Source organism: Esox lucius, chromosome 12 (genome assembly GCF_011004845.1).
Source record: "Esox lucius isolate fEsoLuc1 chromosome 12, fEsoLuc1.pri, whole genome shotgun sequence".
NCBI classification, from domain to species: Eukaryota; Metazoa; Chordata; class Actinopteri; order Esociformes; family Esocidae; genus Esox; species Esox lucius.
In genome coordinates, this window is record NC_047580.1 from 22,003,535 (window position 1) to 22,027,891 (window position 24,357).

Here is a 24,357-nt window from a genome sequence, read left to right on the forward strand (position 1 = left end):
CAATCCCATTGCTCTTTGCTAAATAACGAGATAGCACATTGCAGGTGGAAATGTTGCATATGACTTGAGACAATGGTGTAAATATTAGATTAGCTAAACAACCTTCAGAACGATAGTTATAAAAAAAGCACAAGTCAATATAGAGAAATTCCGCATCTTAATCATTTGTAGCCACATTGTCTAATTATCCACTGTGGCTCACAAATAACACAATCTACTGTGGCTCTACAAGCACACCCAGGATCCTTTCCTTCTGACGGACATCACAGGGGGTGAGCCGAGCTAAGTGCCTTGCTCAAGGAATATATCAAATAATTCCCCACCTGGGAACCAAACCGACAACATCACAGAGTACTGTAGCTCAGTGTGCATCCAAAAACACTACCATACCACCAAGTTGGTTCCCGACAGTGCAAACCCTTGTAGCCTTTTAATTCAGTTCTCTCAACAAGCACTTCATAAAGTAATGCACACTTAATTTTCCAGCCTTGTTAAGAAGACATGGAAGTATGATATGACTGTATATGTAGCTTTATGTAGAATATGCAATGTACGACACTGATGCATCTGGAAGCAGAGTGAATCAGAGGGGAAGAGCAGGCCCGTGCATCACATTCCTGCACACACACGCACACACACACACACACACACGGAAACAGAAATACATGCTATTCCGACATGGAATTCTCTGGAGGACAGGGGCTGCAGGGCAAACCAGCCCGCCACAGAGGAGAAGGAGCTCAAGGTGACACTCAGAAAGGGAGGGAGGGAGCCAGACAGGATGTGAATTCTCTGCCACTGTTAGCACTTAAGGTGGTAATATCAAAGGCAGCTGGTATAACAGTCAGTTGAACAGGGTCTCTCACCGTGATCCAGCCAGTCAAACTAGTCCCTCATGCAAATCGTACAGTGTCTGGCCAAGAAGAGAGAACCATTCTCTTCACTTAGCTCTATCAACTCATCTTCTGAAAGGGATATTATACCAATACCGTCACACCATAGCAAACATTGAGTCAACGTCCAGCAGCCAGAAGACTGAACGCTAGTTAAACGCTCCTCACCAGACGAGCATCTATCATTTCCATGGGTCTCCTAGCAGACATTTACACATGCTGCGTATAGTAATGACTGGAGCACTTCCCATACGCCGTCTCCATCATCACCGCTTCCAAATGCCGTATCGTTAATTAGGATTCACATGGTCAATTACCTTAGATATCGTGTGTCTTAATTAGCCTGCTTTCCCAGTGACAGCAAAGTCCCAGATGCAGACATTTCATTAGAATCAGAGCTACGTCAAAAAAGGTCTGGTCACTGGGGGGAAGGTATCTTGTCTGTCCATGTAGCACAGTCCCTCATTTCTCAATTAGCCCGGCCAGGTACCTGTGGAGTTCTAAGTAACGAATACGGTCTAGTGCAGCTTTTCTCAAACACAGGTCCATTGACCAGAACTGGTACGTGGAGGAATGCCCGCCAGTCCGTGGCATATTCCACATTAAATAGTCTGACAGATTGCATTGCCACTTAGATCAAAGAACGGATATGTTGTTATCTCCGTTGTCCATTATTTAGCTGATGGCGCATTCAAAGTGCTTTTTATTTCACATTTACAAATGTATCTCCATATATTTAACAGCGACTTCCTAGATCATTATTCCTTAAATTATAGGTATAGCCTTCAGGAACTCATCTATGTTTTTATAAGTTAAATCTTTTGCTGCAATAAAGGGCTCAACTGTAAACCTAGGTCTCTTTTTGCCAAACATTTATTTTCCTCTTTGATGCTTACAAGCCATCTAGGACAATCGTTTTGAAGGAAAAATTTGAATTTACTTTCTTTTTTTTAAACTTTTTTCTTTTTTACACAATCAATTATTACTTGATGATATGCCCTTATATTTTCATTAACATTCCGAAGCCATTCTGATGCATTTCAGACAGTACAGACAAGAGCCTGTGATTCTTCTAAATGTTACATTTTGTCAGTTATTTACAGAACAAAAGATTATGACGAAAACCTCAAGGCCAAATTAAAAAGTTTCATCATATACTGTAATTGTTTCCAATACCCCAATGTGTCCTTAAACAGATAATCACATTGATTAAAGAACCATTTTACTGCTACCTTAAAACAATTCAATGTGTGTGTTTTGAATACAAAAATGACGGTCAATTATTTTTGTTCGCCGAAGCGGCCCCCAGAGAAAGAAGGCCATGCTTTGCCAGTCCCTGGCACAAAAGAGTCTTAGACAGGCTGGTCTAGTGCATATAGAGCCAGCCCAGGGAGGGAAAGAGGTGGAAGAGAATGAGCCTGGCTCCATTATTTATGGGTTGTTAATTGAGAGTCACTGCATGTCTCACTGCCTCAAGTTCAGCCGTGCTACTGTGACTGAACAGACGGCCTGATAGGGCCAGCCACACGCCACTCAGCCTGTTGGCAGGGTAGCAAGGCCAGCGTCATATGCAGATTGGCCCAGTCGTTCAGTCACTGACTTGGGTAGGAGGGAGAGGAGGAAAGGCCTAGAATGTTGGGCAAAATAACATATGGAAGCATCCCACGCATACCTTAGATCTCCTCTTAGAGAAAATGCGTCCTCATTCTCCCTCTTTCTCCCTCTCTCTCTCTCTCTCTCTCTCTCTCTCTCTCTCTCTGTGAAGTGCTGAAACAGGCCAACAAACTAAATGTTGACGGCTGAGAGGGCCTATTTAACAAGAACTGTGAGAGATGAGAGAGGCTATTTAATAACTTTAGCTGTGAGGGCTGTGAAAGGCCATTTAACTGAATCTGTGAGGGATGAGAGAGGCCATTTAACCATATATATGAGGGGTGAGAGAGGCTATTTAACCATATATATGAGGGGTGAGAGAGGCCATTTAACCATTTATATGAGGGGTGAGAGAGGCTATTTAACCATATATGTGAGGGGTGAGAGAGGCCATTTAACCATATATATGAGGGGTGAGAGAGGCTGTATTTAACAAGAACTATGAAGGCTGAAAGAGGTCATTTAACCGTATCTATGAGGGCTGAGAAAGGCCATTCAAACATATGAGTGCTGAGTGAAGCTGGTTAACTACACGTGAGGGCTGAGAGCTTTTTAACTAAAACTGTGAGGGTTGAGAGTTTCTTTTGAACTAAAGAGGCCATTTAACTAAAACTGTGAGGGTTGAGGGTTACTTCTTACACTATAAACAGTAGTCAGAGAGACAGCTTCCACTGACATTTGGGTATCCCTCCCTGTCTATGTGAAGCCTCAGCTGCTTAGTTATTTGGAGCTAAGAGATCCGATTCAATGGCAGACATTGACCTGGGGATCCCGGCTCTGCCGGCTGATGTGCAGAGAGGGATCATAACTCTGGCAACACAGTAGGAGCACATTCTATATTCCAAACGCACATTCAGAGAGAAAGATTTTCAAACACACACACACACACACACACACTGTACATACGCAAACACTCAAAAGTGCGTGCCAACAAAGACACGTGAACATGCGCGTCAAAGCGTTACCAAGGCACGCCATCTGGCAGTTGTGGTCTAGCTGTATTTGCACACGTCCAGACGCCCGCTGCCTCCACGGCTACTAAGATTTACGCCTGTGATTATATATTCATACAGATGAATCAATAAGGGCCTTGCAGCCGCCGCCACCGGAGAACTTGGCGAATTCCAATGAGTCGCCATCAGGCCCCAAAGCCTCCCATCAATAGGCTGCAGCTTTACATTTCATTAAGGCACGGCACACAGTTTAACTCCAAATGAATAGCAATAAAACAAGACTGCCAGCAGCAATCGGGGGCCCTCCACGCACTCGCCTTTCTCGCAGAAGCATCGCTCTGCTCCACGCCACCACAGATGTGCCGTTCCTGACCATCAAACCACCAGCCTCAACACTACAGTTACCAGCCAAACAAACAGATCGACAAACAACACCAAATCAGGAGACAATAACACTGATGGCGCCACACGGATTCGGACGGCAATTTCTGCGTGGACATAATCAGAGAGGAGAAACCCAGTGACAAATTGGAACTGTGATGGGACGATCTGTGATGATGACTATGCTTCCCTAGCTCCAGCCGGCTAGCCAACCCGCTCTGCCTCCGAGTCTCAAGCGCTGTATCGATCTGTGTGATGACACCGGCAGCTGGTGCTCCCGCCGCACAGCGCGTGGCCTCCACACAGGAAGAACCGATGGCGGAGGGGAAATGGGATTCCAATCACAGGAGGGATATCTTCTGTCGGCGATCTGCTGATCAACCCAGTGTGCCTCAGCGTTTCCCGCCAGCATCCTGCCTGCATCCTATGGCCTCCTGCAGGGAGACAGCACCCCTCCAAACCACCAGCCAGCTATCGCTATCTCAGGGGTCAGCACCAAGGACTATGGGACTGGGTTTCAGCCGACATAGCAAAACAGAAACAACAGTGTGTGTGTGTGTGTGTGTCTAGACTAGTAGTCATTAGTACACTACCGTTCAAAAGTTTGGGGTCACTTAGAAATCTCCTTGTTTTCTATGGAAACATACATGACATGAGTTTGAAGAGGAAATATAGAAAAATGAATAGAAAATATAGTCAATTACAAGGTTAGTGATAATGATTTTTAATTGAAATAATAATTTTGTCCTTCAAACTGCTTTTGTCAAACACTCCATTTGCAGCAACTACAGCCCTGCAGACCTTTGGCATTCTAGTTGTCAAATTGTTGAGGTAATCTGAAGAGATTTCACCCCATGCTTCTGGAAGTATCTCCCACAAGTTGGATTGGCTTGATGTTTACTTCATACGTACCATACGGTCAAGCTGCTCCCAGAACAGTTCAATATGGTTGAGATCCGATGACTGTGCTGGCCACTCCATTATCAACAGAATACCAGCTGACTGCTTCTTCCCTAAATAGTTCTTGCATAGTTTGGAGCTGTGCTTTGGGTTGTTGTCCTGCTGTAGGAGGAAATTGGCTCCAATCAAATGCCGCCCATAGGGTATGGCATGGCATTGCAAAAATGGAGTGACAGCCTTCCTTCTTCAAGTTCCCTTTACCCTGTACAAATCTTCCACTTCGCCACCACCAAAGCACCCCAAGGCCATCAGATTGCCTCCACCATGCTTGACAGATGGCGTCAATCACTCCTCCAGCATCTTTTCATTCGGTCTGTGTCTCACAAATGTTCTTCATTGTGACCTGTGACCATTGTGACACCTTTCCAATATTCCTCTGTCCAGTCTATGTGTTCTTTTACCCGTCTTAATCTTTTCTGTGTGTTGGCCAGTCTGAGATATGCTTTTCTTTGCAACTCTGCCTATAAAGGCCAGCATCCCAGTGTTGCCTCTTCACTCTTGACATTGAGACTGGTGTTTTGCGGGTACTATTTAATGAAGCTGCCAGTTGAGGACTTGTGATGCATCTGTTTCTCAAACCAGACACTCTAATGTATTTGTCTTCTTGCTCAGTTGTGCACCGGGGCCTCCCACTCCTCTTTCTATTCTGGTTAGAGATAGTTTGCGCTGTTGTGTAGTGTACAGCATTGTACGATTGTGTTGTATGATCTTCAGTATCTTGGCAATTGCTCACATGGAATAGCCTTCATTTCTCAGAACAAGAATAGCCTGACGAGTTTCAGAAGAAAGAGTTTTGCTTCTGGCCATCTTGATCCTGTAATCGAACACAGAATTGCTAATGCTCCAGATACTCAATTAAACTAAAGAAGGCTATTTTTATTGCTTCTTTAATCAGCACAACAGTTTTCAGCTGTGCTAACATGATTGCAAAAGTGTTTTCTAATGATTAGCCTTCTAAACTTGGATTAGCAAACAAAATGTGCCATTGGAACACAGGACTGGTGGTTGCTGAAAATGGGTCTCTGTACACCATTTCATAAAAATATCATCCGTTTCTAGCTTCAATACTTATTTACAACATGAGCAATGTCTACACAGTTTTTCTGATCAATTCAATGTTATTTAAATGGACAAATAAGGACATTTCTAAGTAACCCCATACTTCTGAATTGCAGTGTATGTTGTCTGTGCTGTAGGAGTGTGCAAGCTAGCTCATATGAATTTGAGGGACCAACCATTCATAATTACCCTGCAAAAATACTTAAATATCTACTAACTCATGGCTTTCAGTGGACCTTCTAACAAAACCAGTAAACCACCAAAGAGGGCAATTTTTAGCATCTCCCTATCAGTCAGAAACCATCCCAGAGTACTCTTTGTTAGCAGCGAGGAGCACCGCCAGTCCTGATCTCCTCTCCTGTCCTCCCCTTTTCTGCAGAGCCCAGGGAACAGCACCTGACAGGGCACAGCGATGGCTCACAGCAAGACACCACTTGCTTGAAGGAGCTGGTGATTGGCAAACCCGCTATGTGGTCTACTCAAGTCCATCCCAGAAACACAGACCTAGAAGCCCAGGTCTGGGAAGGATGTCGTATTATCATGGAAATGTAAAAAAAAAAAAGCATTCTGTAATTTGGGTAGGTGGGGCTTCATTCTGGTCAGTGTGTTTTGTGTGAGGCAACATGTCTGCCTCACACAACATGCCTGTCTCACACAACATGTCTGCCTCACACAACATGCCTGTCTCACACAACATGTCTGCCTCACACAACATGCCTGTCTCAACCACGTCCCTCCACTCAGCACAGATCGGTCTTTACCTCTTTTAAAACACCCCTTTTTAGAGCTCAGTTTCAGCGGTGCCTAGGCAGCAACGAGACAGAGCTTTTAGAACCATCCACACAGGTAACACACCTAACCCCAACCCCCCCCCCCCCGTGGCCTACCTTCTTAACGTGCCCGCTGCGTGTGCCGGTGAAGGCCACAGTGTGGCCGTGGTAGTCATATGCCGCCACCGAGGTCATGCCGTCGTCCTTGTCCACGAACAGAGGCAGGCCTTCAATGGTGGTGGTCCCTCCCAGGGGCTGGTTGAAGTCCTGCCCACAGAAGTTATCGTCTATCTGGAGTGGCTGCGGGGGGGAGGAGGGGGGGGACAGAAGGAGATGTGAGCGACATTTGCATATCATCGTCAAAGTGACAGCGTACACACGCTGTCAACTTGTATGTGTGATAGGCGTGCGTGTAGGCGGGCACCAGTCGGTATCTTTCACACACACCGACATGTGTAACCATAAGATAATCAGCAGCACCTGGATTAACGTACTGACCTCCAGCTCTCTGACACATCACATCCTCATACACAACACTAATTAACTGCCGCCTGGATCCCCTTGTTCATTAGAAGATATATTGCTTCCATAGGAGACAATCAATCAAACGACACACACACACACACACACTCTGCCAGGCAGCCTACAAGCCCTCTAAGAAGGAAGGAGGCGTGTATGTTATGAGCTCCGATGTGACCAGAATAGAGGAAAGAATTAATGACGCTGAGTGAATTTGTCAGTTTTCAGAAAACCAAAAACATGTCGCATGTGTTTCGATTTATCTAGAAAAGACCTGACAATGGAATGCAGAGGTTTGTGCTCCAGTGACAGGGTGTAGAGACAACAGTACTGACAGCACAGACAAGAGCACTGACAACAGCTCTGACAGCATTTATTACAGCCCGAACAGCACTGATAGCATTGACAACAGCACTGACTGCATTGAGAACAGCTCTGACAGCATAGACAACATCACTGACGGTAGTGACAACAGCACTGACAGCACTGAGAACAGCTTTGGCAGCATAGACAACATCACTGACGGTATTGACAACAGCACTGACAGCACTGAGAACAACTCTGACAGCATTGACAACATCACTGATGGTACTGACAACAGCACTGACAGCACTGAGAACAGCTCTGACAGCATAGACAACATCACTGACGGTATTGACAACAGCACTGACAGCACTGAACAACAGCACTGACGGCACAGAGGAGCACTGACAACAGCACCTATTCAGTACAAAATACTATAGTTACAACTTTGGGGCTGGTTTTGTGAACACATATATACATTGTCCTTGACTAAAACATGTAGCACACTGGAGATTCTCCTTCTTTGAGCTTGATTTTTTAGCCCCGGACTAAGGTCAGTCTGTGTCTGTGAAACCAGCCCTTAGATCTCATAGTTCATTTAGAGTCCTGATTTATCTTATTATTCTCTCTGAGTATGAAACTCCCACGAACATCCTCCCAAATCAGAAGATGCTTTCCCATCCTGGACACCAGACTGGCGTCATTAGTAGAGACAAGAGCCTTGGCAACCCCCGCAACTCTACCCGGCCCTGCCCGCTGACACCCCTCATAATTCACACAGTGAGGGGTGCCAGCTCTGCCAAGGGCCATCAGGCACAATCGTGTACAGCAGATCTCCACTTAAAGGACAAGGCGGGAGACCATGTCCTTTTCTGACCCCCCCCCACCACCACCATGTAGCTGGGTCTGGAAATTGAACTGGGGGAACTTAACACAGCTTACTATGGGCTGCATGCAAACTGTGTATGCATTAATGGATACACACTTAAACCAGTAGTTCTAAGACTCTGAAGTTAAATATGGTGCAGTGACCAGTAGGTCTAAGACTCTGAAGTTGAATATGGTGCAGTGACCAGTAGGTCAAACACAATGAAGTTGAATATGGTGCAGTGCCCAGTAGGTCTAATCTGGATATCTCAGATTTGTTTTGCAAAGAATTATAACGAATTATGTCCATCTCAGCAATATCATCTAATTGGCTTCTCCTTCAGTCATGGATCTGATGGCGGTCCTGCCAGGCCATGCCTAGTTCAAAGCTGAGTTGAGCTTCGAGAGAGAAGCAGTCAGGAAGTCAAGCAGGAATCTGGCAGGGCTACTAAATGACTTCCCCATGGGGACCTCCCCCTGCCCCCTCCCTTGCCCCCTGCGCAGGGAGAGAGACGGATCTGGGAGAGTGACCAGCCGGGCCTCCTATCACAATCAGTGGAAACAATGTGGCAGCTACCCAGAGCCTGCAGTTCAGACTGGCAATGAGGCATGGCTATCTGAGCTCCCCTCACTGCCTCTCTGGCTACACCCTCACTCTGCCTCCCTCTACTGTTTGTTGGTTTTTGTCTTTGTCCTTCCCTCTCTCAAATTACACTCCCATCTGAATGGGAGAAGGAGGAATTGAGAAATATTGCGCTTGTTTGGTGAAAAGGACTGAGAGAACGAGGGGGGTTTGTAAGGACAGCCAGTTGGTAAAATATGTTTTAAATGGAAAACAATTTCATCATTTTAAGATTTTAACAATACCAAGACAATGGATTTAAATGTATGCTATCTTCAATCCAAAAAGGAAAAGGCACTAGGCCCATTAAAAAAGACAATGCCTCACAGTGAAAGCTGTTATTGTGAAGTAATGATGCATTGCTACATGAAAATGACTGGCTTTAATTACCAGACGGAATGCTGGCTCCAGCCAGCAAGAGTGGGTGGGTCCTATCTTGGTTTGTTCAGACGGACTCATTCCTAGTCGTCCAGTTATGTCCACAAAGCTGTAACCCTTATCTCTACACCATGTAATTGATCCTAACAAAAAAGACAGACCACACCTTCCCCTCTCAAATCCACTCAATCTCTACCTCACCTTCCTTCCCTCCGTCCATCCCTGCATCCGTATCTGCCCGTCTATCTGTCTACCAGTCCTCTGGAACTCTAGGTCAATCAATAGACAGCACAACTTGACAAAAGAGTATGTACTACAGCCAGTCTCCAAGGGTTAATTTGTCTGTGATGAGAAAAGAAGTGCTTTTGTGTGAGCTCCACAGAGACCAGCCATTGACAAAACAAAGTGTCTCCATCCCATGTGAGCTGTACAAAGCCGGGAGAATACTGCCACTGAGACCAGACTGATGCAATAGCTGCCAAGACTTACAGCAGTTGAGTATAAATATAAAGATACATGTTATTAATGTTGTGCTGTAAGTGTGTGTGTGTGTGTGTGTGTGTGCGCTCATGTCTTTGTCTGTATGTTCTTGTGTACATTTCTGGCTGGCTGCCAAGATCCTGTTTTGATTTGTGGCGCTGGATAGAGTGTGGTAACGCTGTTTGCCCTTTCTTTCCTGCGGTCAGCCAATAGTGACGTTCTAAATGGCTCTTAATGGCACTCGGTCAAATGTAAGGGAAGAGGGACCTGATGCCGTTCAGAACAGCTATTCACAACTAGGAAAGAGAGTCAGAGACAAAGTGGCATTATAAACTGAACCACATACAGAAAACACACAAATCCCCCACTAATATTAGTCTGTCTGTCAGAAGGGGCTGTCAATATGTCGGTTAAATTGACCCCTGCAGCCATGTTTGGTGTTTGGGGGTTTGGCTGGTACTATTACCTCAGAACAGGACAAGAAAAGAAAAGAATCAACACAACGATAAAAAACAATGATGTATATACATTTCTTGGTGGTGGAATGAACAGTTGACTAAAGACAGTGGCCAGTCATCTTTCTAGGCATTAAATATAATGTAATAATATCTATATGGATATTACAGTTGTGTTGTTTTCCGGTGTCCCTTAAGTACTGCAGGACTTGAATGATCGTTGCATGGTTTAGACTTCAGTAGAAAATGCCTCTCTTAAAGATGCACTGTTTAGCTTTTGTATCATTTAGTAATGATACTGCATTTTGTAATTGAAGTTGTTGCCATGGTATAGCCAAGTAGAACTATACTTGAACTCACAAGCTTACTTATTTGTTTGCTGTAGCAAGATCAGGATGGTTCTATGTTGCAAGTGAAAGGGCTGCTCACAACTTTGTCACCCATTTGTCATGAGCTGACCTGCTATTTTAAAACAAATACTTTCTCTCTTCTGAAAGCCGGATGATTGCTGAAGATTAATTATTCCTTGTACTTGATTATGGTGAACTCCAGTCTATCATCCAGCCCTAGGCTTTAACACAGCAGCAAATTCTCATCACATAATTGTCTGTTGAATAGTTGTGTTGGATAGGCGTCTTAGACCACCAGAAGGTCCAACATTTGTAGTCCATTGTATGTTGTGGTTCTTCTGAACCTCTTGTCTCCAACGGATCTCTTCTGATGTGGGGAAGACCACGTTTAGCTATTTTTACAGGTTTAATGAAGTTCTGATGAAGCTTCCAGACACATGCACAACTGGGCAGGTACTGGGCCTGCAGGATTCAATGACTAACCCTAACCCTACCTGGGGAGTACTGGGAGTACTGGACACAATGACTGACCATAACCCTACCTGGGGAGTACTGAGAGTACTGGACACAATGACTGACCATAACCCTACCTGGGGAGTACTGAGAGTACTGGACACAATGACTGACCATAACTCTACCTGGGGAGTACTGAGAGTACTGGACACAATGACTGACCATAACCCTACCTGGGGAGTACTGGGAGTACTGGATACAATGACTGACCATAACTCTACCTGGGGAGTACTGGGAGTACTGGACACAACGACTGACCATAACTCTACCTGGGGAGTACTGGGAGTACTGGACACAACGACTGACCATAACCCTACCTGGGGAGTACTGAGAGTACTGGACACAATGACTGACCATAACTCTACCTGGGAAGAACTGGGCGTTCTGAATTCAATGACTGAACATAACTCTACCTGGGAAGAACTGGGCGTTCTGAACTCAATGACTGACCATAACTCTACCTGGGGAGTACTGGGAGTTCTGAACTCAATGACTGAACATAACTCTACCTGGGGAGTACTGGGAGTTCTGAACTCAATGACTGAACATAACTCTACCTGGGGAGTACTGGGAGTTCTGAACTCAATGACTGAACATAACTCTACCTGGGAAGAACTGGGCGTTCTGAACTCAATGACTGACCATAACTCTACCTGGGGAGTACTGGGAGTTCTGAACTCAATGACTGAACATAACTCTACCTGGGAAGAACTGGGAGTTCTGAACTCAATGACTGAACATAACTCTACCTGGGGAGTACTGGGAGTTCTGAACACAATGACTGACCATAACTCTACCTGGGGAGTACTGGGAGTTCTGGTCTCATTGATTGAGAGGGCCCATCACACAATTAGCACCACTGACTGAACCAAATCCATCAATATCCATAACACGACACACATCAATTTTGTCAATTGTAGGCATTTCCGCTTAGTGCTTTCCAAATATAACACACACAGTATTTGTTTGTTGTGATTCACATGTTAACCATAGTCAGTATTTTGACAGGGCGTTGGTTATACAGACAGATACAGCAGTGCTTTACACAGCCGTACCCCCGACATGGGTTTGGATTTGAACCTGTGCCAGAGCTGAAGGCATGAAAGGCAAGACATCCCACACAGCACACTGAACATTCAGAGACGGACTACATGCAGGTGATAGTATGGGTGTGTGTCAATGCGAGTGTGTGGGAGTTTGTCTTGTTCATGTCTGTTTTGGGTTTTTTTTGCTGACGTTGTAGTTTCATAGGGGTCCTGTGAGTCACAAACGACGTACGCCCTGAGGCATTCTTCGCAGACGCCTGTCTGAGATTTATCAGCCTTTCACCTTTTATTACCTCCAATACTCCTGTCTCTCCGCGACCTCAGCCCAAAATAACACCCCGTCACTGTACTCTGTAATCTATGTCCTGCACGGAGGTCTCCATAGCATCAAGGTGCGTGAAGAGATTGGGGTGAGGGCACGTGGGCCACCAGGAAATCAAGGAGCTAATAAACAGATGACAGGCTTATGAGGAACTGACTGACATCAACAGAACTGCGGTGGAGGGTGGAGGATGGCAAACGGGGGATGAATTTGGGATGACATTTCTGGAAGGGAAATTCAACACAGAGATGTCCGACATGTGGGGCGGAAAGGGAAGTGTGTTCTCCTCAAAATCTGCTGTCATCCATCTTTCCTGGCCTTGCTTACCTCTCTATCTTGCTTCCTTACAAAGTTTATCCGCAAATGGCATCTAATAATGCCACCCCAGTAAACACTTCTTTCTAAGAATGTCTCATTTCATATCCCTCTATTCCCGCATACTGTTGGGCTTCAATCACCCCAGTATCTTCTTATTAGATGGGATCTATTTACACAGACTATGCAATATAATTATCCAAATCTGCAATCAGGCCAGATAGAGAAGCAGCCCTCTACTGTATTTATTGGTTGTTTATTTGGGTCCCCTTTATATGACAGCATAGGCTACTGTAGTAGCAAAACAAGAACATGTAGAGAACAAAATTGATGTTGTGGTTTTGTGGTGGGTTTGTGCTTTAACTGGAAGCCAGTGGAGTGTTTGGAGGAGTAGCTTTAGATGGGACAACACGTTCTATTTATGTCAGCCCTCCCATTGACAATGATAGTTATGTGTATATTGTTAAGGGCAAAGCGTGCTGCTCTGATTTGTGCCAGCAGCAGCAGCAGCCGCTTTGCTCTTTGTTATTTCTGCAGAACCACATGACCAGACTGTAACCTGTTGTCAACTTTCTGTAGGCAACACAGAACATCTTGATAATAGATCATCCAGTGGTAGTCTCAAGGGTTTAGCCCCTTCAACCTGTTTCAATGGTCCCACTGGGCCTTTATGCTTTACTCCAGTAGGTTCTGTTTTGTCACAATGTTCCAAACCAAATTCAGTGAAATTAGTGTGAGCATGCAGCTGCCAGGGTAGTGTACATTTGTGTGTGTGTTCACACAAAGAAAAATATGTGTGTGTTTATTTCCACTGTACCAAATATGCCAAATGTTGTTGCGAGGAAGCCAGAAGGAGGTGTTTATTGTGGAAGTGAGCTGAACATCTGACTGGTACATAGAGCAGACCTTGGCTGATAAGCTGCTTAAGTTTCAGCCCCTCATACTATGCCCCAACAGCCCCGGTTATCAGTGCCGACGTGCAGTGCTGAGAGTCTGAGCCATGTTCTCAGCCTGACGGTGCCATCAGGTTGAACACCTACATAAGACGAAAAGCATGAAACGTGTGTGTGTGTGTGTATGTGTGTGTGTAGGTGCGGCGGTGAGAGATGGCCAGGCGGATAGTCAGATGTTCGGATCCCCTCTCTCCTGACCCCCAGCCAAAGTCCCTATTCCCTGCCCAGCCCTCCACAGCCCCATCTCCCGACAGCCCCCTATCCCCAGGACAGAGGCCTATTATGAGGCTACACATGACCCACACGCTGGCCTACCAGCATCTGTTGTTTCACGGTGAGGATGAGGATCACTTTTTAGAGAGAACACAATCTCTATCCCGACACCATCACAAATGATAGGGATATATTGCATGCCAAGAGTGAAAGTCCTTCCATTGAACCATACTGTACTCCTCTCCATGCCTCCTCCAGTCAGATTAGAAGCAGCTGTTTTCACTCTCTCTGTCTCTCTCTCCCAATGTGCCGTTTAGCAAACACATTGTAGCTCCATTTTCTATCATGATTGACCAAGATTTTGTTTTTGCTGCCTCCCCTCCGACCCTGTCACACTCGTGTGTGACTGTACGCGCTTTATTGTACCGCGAGCGTGAGTGTGTTGTTTTGATAGGTTCTGGTAGGGGGCCAGGGGCATGTCATGCTGTTATGGGGCGTCCCAGGGCGTCGGTGGAAGGCAACATGTGACTGTTCCCTACAGACCCCGCCTCTAATGCAACTCTCCCCGGCACCAGGCTCCTCTCAGCCAAACTCTAAAGGTCACGTTGCCTAACGCTTTCACCTGGATGTCCACGGGGGGATGGTAGCAGAAGGCCCTGTGGCATTCTCTGGGTTCTAATAATAACAGTGAACTGCCTAGTGACAGACAAGAACCCGTAATAACAGCAACGAGAGAGGAACTAGCGGGGACGTCTGGACACTGAGGACGTGTCATTGTAGTTGTGTACGATGACTGTATCGCAGCAGGACAACGGGCTGCTGCCACCAGGGAGTTCAGCTGTCCCGGCCAACGAACGCCGTGTTTCATGGAGTACAGCGCCGTGAGTAGATGCTTTTAACTATGTTGGCCAAATGCTTCGGTTTACAATCAGTATAATCTGAAATAAACCTGCCCGGGCCTAATATAATCCAATTACTAAAGCCCTCCCTGGATTTAGTCTGGTACTCACACACACTGACAGACAGACACACACACAATCAGACACACACACACACACACACACAGTCCATGTAATCTCTGTTGACGTTTTCAAACAGTGGCGTGGCTTAATGAGTTCTGAAAAGCTGTCCATTTCTGGCTTTCTCTCTATCTCTGTCAATGCTGAGGAGAGGGAGTACATTAGGCTCCATTCACGATGGCAGAAAAGCCCTCCACATCTCATAATGACCCTCTCTCAGTGCCCCCCCCCCCAACCCCAGCGCCATGACAACAGAGGAATGAGGAGGGGAGGAAGGCGACTCATCAGGAATGCCCTTTTTTCTGGGTGAAGGACTGGGGTGAAGCCTCTCTAGAAGTCATGCCAGTAGGCTAGTTAAGGCTGAGGATTTAGAACTGGAATCTACTTCTACTCTTCATGAAGTACACTTGCTCCGACTAAAGCTTTTGAGCTTAGTACATGTCAACGGAGCAGAGCAGTTAGCTGCTAGAGCTAAGAGTTACAGTTGCACTTGTTACTGCTGTTACTACAATGACTAACACTTCAGTTTCTGTTGTCACAACTGTTACGGTTGTTTCTGTTGTTAATACTGATGTTACTGTTGTTACTATTGCTGTACCTACTGTTACTACTGCTGGGACTATTGCTGTTATGACTGTTACTACCGTTGTCACTGCTGCGGCTATTACTGTTAATAATGTGACTACTGCTCTCACTGCTGTTACCATTACTGTTTCTGCTGTCACTACTGCTGTCACTGCTGTTACCATTACTGTTACTGCTGTTACTACTGTTGTTACTACTGCTGTCACTGCTGCTGTTACTGCTGTCACTGCTGTTACTATTTCTGTTACTGCTGTCACTACTACTCTTACTGTTACAACTGTTACTATTACTGTTACTGCTGTTACATATAATGTTTCTGCTGTCACTGCTGTTACTATTACTGTCACTGCTGTCACTACTGCTGTTGCTGCTATTAAAACAACTTTTGCTGCTTGTATTGCTGCCGCTCCCTATAAAATACAAGAGAACCTCCTTAATGGCATCCCATATTCCCAAAATGTAGGGCACTACTTTTGACATGGGCCAATACGGATCTGGTCAAAAGTTCTGTAATATGTAGGGAACAGGGAGCCATTAGATAATCACATGCTCAATGCTAATTGAGACAAAGAGGTTGATTGGGAATAAGTTTACTGCTAAACTCCAAAGAACACGTTGTATTGCTGGAGAGAATAATGTCTGGGTGGCTGCCTTGGCAAAGAATAGGGAACTTAATGTTAAATGTTTGGCTTGGCCAAATAAAACAATTGCCAAAATATATGTTTGCAAAACCATCTTGGAACAGACTGTTACATTTCACATTAGACATGGAAGAATTATTTTTTTTTCCATAGGAAAAAGCAACACAGTTCCCAATGAATGTTAGAGAAATGAAGCCCAATGCCAGTGACAACCAACTGACTTCAACATGTGTCCTTCCAACCTGGGCCATGTTCGGTACAAACACATTCTGGAAGGTTAACGCTACAAAAACAAACCCACTAATGTCAGATATGCATATTTCTATTGGAGCATTCAAAAACTCTGCATCTTGGTGATTGTGCACCAGGACTTGGGCTAGTTAAAGTCCTCTGCTTTCCAATGCGAACACCTCTGTGGTTATCCATAACAGAAAATGGAAACAACATCTCTTTTCCATTTGAAGAATATATGCCCAGTTGTTGACAGAGCAGAGTTTCTGATCTATGTGGGCCTACTGATAATTATGGTCCCTATTCACAGCTTTATAAACAATAGTACATGTTCCAGATGGAGGTAGATGTGCTTAGTCTCCAGTGTCTCTAGACGGAGGCCTAAGCCTTCAAGTCAAACTTCCTGAGTAAACATTCAGGCTCTTTAGAATGCTACATCCACTCAGGACAAACTAATACAGTGGATGACAACAGTTTAAAGCTGAATAATCACCACTGTTGGTGGGAAGGAATTTGGATTTGGAATAGAAAGAGGGACTGTGATTTTAATGCTAAGGGACTAGTCCTCTTGTAGCAGAGCAGAATGGCCTGGTGTCTTGACTCTGCTAACTATGAAATAGACTAATGCTCTCTGGATCCATCTCATCGCACAGCACCACAGGAAACAACAAATACAGCTGTACTCACCATCGCGGCTGGTAAATAGCTCTATAGCTCTAAGTGATAACAGCCCCCCACCCACACTCTCTCTCTACACACCAGAACACACACACACACACATCAATAAATAATTACACTCACAATTAGATCGGGAGCACTCAAATCCTTGGCTCGTTAAAAGATTTACAACCTACACACACTTTGCAGATGTTGAAAGGTTGAGAGTGGGAGGTCATTTTTCCTATGACCGAGTTAACTAGCTAAGTTATTGATTTGAAATGACATCTCTTGTGTGGGATAGATTGCACACGGTTTCATCTCAATGCTCACGTCTAACACAGCCAGGCAGGCCGGCCTCATTTGAATAACATTTGTCCTGCTGAGAGGATCTTTACTGGGATGAGTGATGCTACCGCCCTCATCTCTCTCAGCTAGCACAGAAGCCCTGCGACTGAGGACTAGGCTTTAGAATTCGCAACGCACGAAACTTTTGTAAATATTTATTCAACCTTTTTTTGAATACATTTGAATACTTGTAGCCACTAATTATTTCTATCTATCGGCAGTCCACTTGTGGAATACGTTAGGGGATAACGACCGACGAAATTGGTTTAACTTGCTAGTTAGCTGAATAAATGGTTGGATTAGTAAGAGACTGCAATCAAAGTGTTAGCATGCGAACATGTTTAAAAAGTCAAAAGGCACTGGATGAGTTGTCTGTGTTTCCACTCGTCTCCATTCTGGTAGAGTTAGCAGGCTCATGCATCTCCACGCAAGATGTCACACAATCTCTCTCAACTTCAGTCTGTTTTCAACACTCAGTGTACTGTGTTAATTTGGACGCACTAATGACAGAAAGACTACAATTAAATAGAATGGAGCGATGAAAGTATTTGAATCATCAGACAGTGCCACCAGTTAACTGAGTAACATTCATTGGCCCTGCAATCTCCAATCAAAGTGATAGTCTTGTTAATGTCAATAAACACAATATTATGCGGTGTGCACTCAGTATGAGATTGAGGAGCGAGGATTTAAGACAGGGCTTCTGCAATTTTCCCAGGCCGAGAGAATAAACACAAATATGTGTTGATAAAAATGTATCATCAGCTAAATTTTTAAAATGTACATGTAAAATACACACAGAGCAGGGATAAGTTGCTATGCATCGTAATGGTTCTCCTTCATAGCCTAAGAGATGTCTCTGCTTCATACACCCTAGAAGACTACTGGCTGTATTTGTGGTGGCCATTTTGTTTGATTGGTTTCTGATGCCATTTTTTTCCAGTTTTATTTCTTTTGAGGACATACTGAAAAGCTCATTAGCAATGCTAAACCTGTTGTTTTCATGGGCACGATACACAACTTTGGAAATGAGCCCGCAGCTGGCAAGGAAGGTCACCCATAACTTTCAAACTTCCAGCATTTCATTACACTACCGCCACAATGGACAAGGAATAGGTGTCAGAGAGAGCTAATAAAATCAGCAGCAGGCCAAGTGAGGCCATTTTGGAATTTCTTCCTTCAACATGGCAACAGTAGTAACATGTCATTTAGTGACATTACTATTAAGGCTGTCATAACATGACAAGCACGCAGCAACCTAACACTGTGTTCCGATCTGCCAGATGAAACTTTAAGCTACGGTTTCTCGCTTAGAGTTAATGATGAATCTATCAGCGATGTGTGTCAAATGGAAGTGACAAAACATGTCGGAATCTGAGACAGATGGTTAAAATGGTGGTCAAGAACCTCATTACGGGTGTAAATGTCTTTGTGTAAAATAATCTCTGTCAGCTCTGATCATCAATACAACAATACAGTCCAAGGTCGTACTAACGAACTGGAGAGGCTGTCTGGCTCTATGAAACATGAGGCCTCTATGAAATCATCATTATGTCCCCATGACATGCCCTTGATCGATCACAAGCAGTACACCAGATGGTAATAAAGCACAATCATGTACTGTATCTCATTTACATATCCTGCATAGTCTTATAGTGATTCAGTCACACTGGGCAGAAGAGAGACATCACTTATCCTTATCCTTATTTTGTGTCTCGGTATGTCTGTCTGTCTGTCTGTAGGTCGGTTGGTATGTCTTTCTAGCTGCCTGTCATGCCACTGTGTGCAGCTGTTTCTTTCTCTGTGTCCCTCCTCTCTCTCTCTCTCACTCCCTTCTTCCTTTCTCAATTTTTCCTCTCTCCTTCTCTCTCTTATGTACTCCCTCCATCTGTCCCCTTGTCTATTTCTGTTGCATCTGTTCCAAATAGATATTTCAGTGCGGCATCTCACCCTGTGCGTGCTTTAAGTCATCGCGGTTTTGGAGAGAAGGTGACATTAATTGCTTCAGTGTGGCAGAGTGAGGTAGAGGGGGGGTTCTGATTTCAGGGCAATTATTATCAATTGAATAACAGAAGGTGAACACAGGGAAGTGACTTAAACATACCAAATGGCCCCCTAGTTCCCTACTAAGTGCACTACATTTCACCACTACTCCAGCATCTTATACAGAATGTAGCACCAATTCAGCTGCAAGACAGGTAAATAATGCATGAGCTGGACTGAAGGACGTTAGCAGTGTATTGATGAAGGGCCCTGGTGTGGGGGGTGTGGGGGGGGGCATAGGAGAAGGAGTGGGGAGTGGAAGGAAGGGGCTGAGGGAGCGTAATCTTTTCATCTGCGCCAGTCAGGCATGCTGCCGTCATTACCTCAGCAGATTGCCCCCAGCTGCCATTAGAATAGCCACGGTTACTATCATTAATACAGGCGCCTGAGCTCGCTGCTCACTGTCTGCCAAGCACCAAGCACAGAGAGAAACCGCCCCCACTGCCCTGATCTCTACTCCTTCCTACTGCTGCGTTGGGATCATCCTCCTCAGCCAGAACCTGACGGATGGCAGACAAAATGAAAAAACAGGATGAAAGACAGAAAAGAAACAGGACGGAGGGTAAAGAGGGTGAGGGGGGAAAGCAAAGAGAGAGAGGAGGGAGAAAGTGGGAGGAAAGGAAGGGAGAGGGAGAGAGAGAGAGAGAGAGAAGGGGAGAAATAGTACCCCACCCACATCCATGACAGATAGTCAGGCCTAGGGAGACAAGAGCTGCTTCAAGGCACTGTTAAATGCTGCTTTAGAGAATGACTCATATCTCACACCAGTCATTTACGCTCATATCTTAAATGCAATATCCATCTCTTTCTCTCTTCCACCTTGTTCCACTGACTGGATGTCTTTTGACTGTCCTTGCTAGCCCATCCATAGCAGAGGAAAACCGATTAGGGAGACTACAGAGGATTGACTAACATGAGAAACAGCAGACTGACCACAACCAAGCCCAGCCAAGCCAACAGAATCCTCAGGAGATTCCTGTGTTCTCTGTGCTTCCCCTGGCTTGTGATTGGGACATCAGACATGCAATGAGTCCAACCCCTCTGTGCAGGCTGACCCAGACCCACCTCCAAACCCAGTCTGCCCCCTCCAGGGCAGGAGCTCCGTGAGGACAGGGGTGTCACGCCAGGCTACGGGACGACAGCGCCTGGACTGTACAAATCAATTAAAGCCAGAAGAGAGTGGATTCTCCAAGCAAACAGAGTGATGGCCGACAAATCCCACAAACAAGCCTAATGATGTGGCAACGGCCAGCCAGGGCGGACACTGCCCACTGGACAGGAGAGAGGGCTGTACCTGTTCCCATTACCAGACTGGAGGGTGGAGAGAGGGATGGGGGAAGGAAGGCACGAGAAGGAGGTAGAGAGAGCGAGAGTCAGAGGCTAGCTGCTTCCAATGTAACTAAAAGAATGTTGTGGATTTCTGCGTCAGATAGTGTGTCTAATTGAGATGTAGCTGGGTCGGTAGGCCTCCAAAGACGGCCACTCTCAGGGGGACTCAGTCTGTCTGCTCTCTCTACTGCACGCCCCGCACCTCCATGCCTGCGGCACATATGCTCGAGTCCCCCAGGGGAAGATCAGAGGGATCTTTTCGCTCACACACATACTGGATTAAAGACGATCCAAATTAAGGTAAAGCTTTACACAAACCACATCCGCAACATCGCAACTGTTGTTGACACAAAGCTGGACTCACTGAGTTGATGCATGCCAGTTCCTTGTTGAGCAGCCAGGGCAATGACAGTTTCCCCTCTCCCCTGTAGCAGGACTGGATGCGCTCCTTAATCTTCTCCTTGATGCGGCGCAGGGTGAACAAACACAGAGCTGACTCTTTTGGGGGCTTGGCCCGGTTCTTTTGACCCTGGGCGAACACGGTGAACAGCACCTCCTCGTCCTCCGTGATGTCCAGGGAGCGCGCCAGCTTGGCCCCAGGGCGGCTGAGGTAGGCGTCCTGCACCAGACGATACTCCACCCCGTCTTTGGTGCAGCCGATGGGGAACTCCACGTAGGAGTAAAACTTGGGGTCGTCCACACAGAGGCGCACTATCTTAGAGGTGAAGAACTGCTCCCCGCTGGCATCTGGGGAGGTGAGCTGCGTGTCCAGCTGCATGGTAAGGTAGTAGACAAACTGCTCACTGCTGAAGCCGTAGATGTAGTAGATGTCGAAGGCGGGGAACTTGGACAGCGTGTCGGAAGGGATCTTCAGCTGTGAGGAGACAAATTCGTCCTGGTAGACAAAGCTGAACATGTCAGCGTTCTCCTCGTTGGCCATCAGCTTGCGGCTGGAGAGAGTGGGGAAGTACTCAGACTTTCCATCGATGGGTGTGCCCACAAACAGCTTGCCGGCACCTCCCCCGCCCCCGGCCGCTTCTCCGCCAATGACCACCCCGGACATAGTGCCAGCCTCGGCCACGCTGGACAGGTAGTGCTCCTTACGGTGGTGGGGCTCGCCCAGCTTGAACAGGTCGTCCAGCCTGAGGAACTGGCAGATGCCCTGGGAGGTGCTGCCACAGGCGATTAGGCGGTTCTGACCGTAGTCCAGCAGCAGAAGCTTATTGACATTGTTGGTCTGAGCCAGCTCGTGCGGGCAGGACTGGACGCCTGGAGGGGGGTAACACTTCTCATTGTCCACCACAGGGCCTGTGACGTGGCTGCGTAGCTTGGTCAGATTGCTGGACAGCTTGAAGATCCAGTTGACAGCTCCCAGGTACACCTCACCTGTCTTATTGTGGACCACAAGGTGTGTAAGCCCCCCCTCGGGAGGGGAAAAGGTCCTGAGGTCGCGGGGGATGGTGGCGGACACTCCTGACAGCAGGAGGAGGATGGGAAAGAGGGGGCCCCCCCGGGGTGGGGTCGCCTGGGTGCTCATGTTGGCCTCGGCCGGGAGAGGAGAGCTTCCTGGACGTCTGCGTGTCTTCCTCTACTGCAGCTGCGCGGTGGCGGTCCAACACCAGGCCGAAGGACAGCAGAGTGGAGGTGTAGCTCTGGCCCGGGCTGTGTCCTCTGGGCAGTGTATCTTTGCACGGCTCCTTTCTATCGTCTACAGCATCATCCACAGCTCCTCGGCCGCCAGCCCTGCGAAGGGAAGGGAGGGGGAAACACATTAGGAGACAGGATGAGAGAACGCTAGCTATCGATTGGCCAGGGTTTTAAAAGCTCTGCCAGCCACACGGAGTGGTGAGGGCGAAAACAAGTTCTAATACATAAACATTCATAAATTACAATAGGACCTTAGGGGGAATCCTATACAACATTTAATGAGCATGTCAGCCTGGCAGACAGAGCTCTCACTAACTCAACACAGAGCATTAGGTTGACAAACCACGGTGTGTCCTCATATATATTTTACACACATCGCCCGCATCATCACCATCACCTGCAGCACTGCGGAGGGGTGAACACAACCGTCGCAGGATACAGCAGAAAACAAATGTACTACTGCGTAGCAAGACAGGACCGTACACCCAATCACCGCACTGAATGACTTGTAGTCGGCACGCGTATTTCACTCAACCACAGACCATTGTAAATATTGTCATTGTGGCCTGACTAGAGGGGCAGACTCGCTGTGCTCCTGCGATGACAGCGATAGTATGGAAGGTTCGGGGTGACGAATATAGGATTCTGTGTGAAGTGAGGACCAAAACAAAGAGGTTGACCACACCAATCAGAACTCAAGGGGCTCCATGACAAATACCCCCCTCTCATTGCTCTTCCTGTCCCCCTCTTCATCCTCCAGCCTCTCTCGTACTCCCGGCCCAGACAGACAGTCTTTCACGTCTCTGTTACAATCCTAGCTAGTCAGACATCAGCATCCGCTATGTGATCGCACTGTTGTCCAGCCCACCAAGACAATGGTCACATAGATGGTGTCATTTGAGCTCAATCTAACACCTTGTTTTTAACCAACCAAATGCACTAATTTAAATAAAAACAATGAAAAACTTTACCTAACACAATCACACACTCATATTTCCTCTCTCACACTCACACAAGCATGAGTGTGTATACATTATAATCACAAATCTGTGAATAGACACACAATGTAATGATTGCTAGTCTCTGACATATGTCTCTGTTAATGGAGTAAATAAAATGACATTAAAAATCAGAGGTCTATTTACCAGGTGCACAACTGGGACACTGTTTAGTCACTTACTAAAAATAAACATGCAAAATGCCACAATTAAACTTGTTTGACATTATCTCTCCCTGAACTGATTTCAGCGCTTTGATTGAATTGGGACGAAAAACTACTGGAAAACATAAAGCGAAATGCAGCTGTTTTATGTCTTGAGAAGACAATGACTAGCTTGAATATTAATTAGATATATTACAGAAATTGAATTTTTTTAAACGTTGTGGGGACTAGAAAGGTTCTGGATGACAGTCAGTGTTCTACAAAACAGCAGAGTTTAGAAGAGCAAGAGAAATGGTTGAGAAGAAAACAGGATAGGGCGTGGTCCTTAGTCTAAATGGAAAAACAATGCCTATTCCAACTTGGACAGTTGGAATTCAGATACCCAGTCTGGCAACCAGTCAGTCAACCAGCCCATCAACCATTTAGCCTGCCAAACCCCTAGGCTGTCTATTAACCATTCAGTCAACCAGCCCATCAAACATTTAGCCAGCCAATCGTGTAGCCAGTCTATTAACCAGTCAGTCAACCGGTCTGTCAAACATTTAGCCAGCCATTCAGGCAGCCAGTCAGTAAGACATTCAGCCAGCCAGCCAGCCAGTCAATCAGTCAGTCAATTATCGAGTCATGGTGAACCACTCAGACAGAACATTTCAAAACCAGTGGTTTTAGTGGTGTTAGTTAATGCAAACT

The 24,357-nt window shown here is 46.0% G+C and overlaps 1 protein-coding gene across 3 annotated transcripts in view; it reads right to left on the reverse strand.

Moving 5' to 3' along the window:
* The window catches only part of plxna1a (plexin A1a), a 166,602-nt gene that overhangs the window by 121,166 nt on the left and 21,079 nt on the right, over positions 1 to 24,357 (reverse strand). For all 3 annotated transcript variants that reach the window (XR_002197567.2, XM_010891486.3, XM_010891487.3), the window contains exons 2-3: positions 21,223 to 22,601; positions 6,787 to 6,969 (exon numbers count right to left, since the gene is read on the reverse strand). Coding sequence is in view for 2 of the 3 variants with exons in the window: in XM_010891486.3 (XP_010889788.1) it covers positions 6,787 to 6,969; positions 21,223 to 22,395 (1,356 nt within the window). In the remaining variant the exon portion in view is untranslated. The remainder of the gene's footprint in view (positions 1 to 6,786; positions 6,970 to 21,222; positions 22,602 to 24,357) is intronic.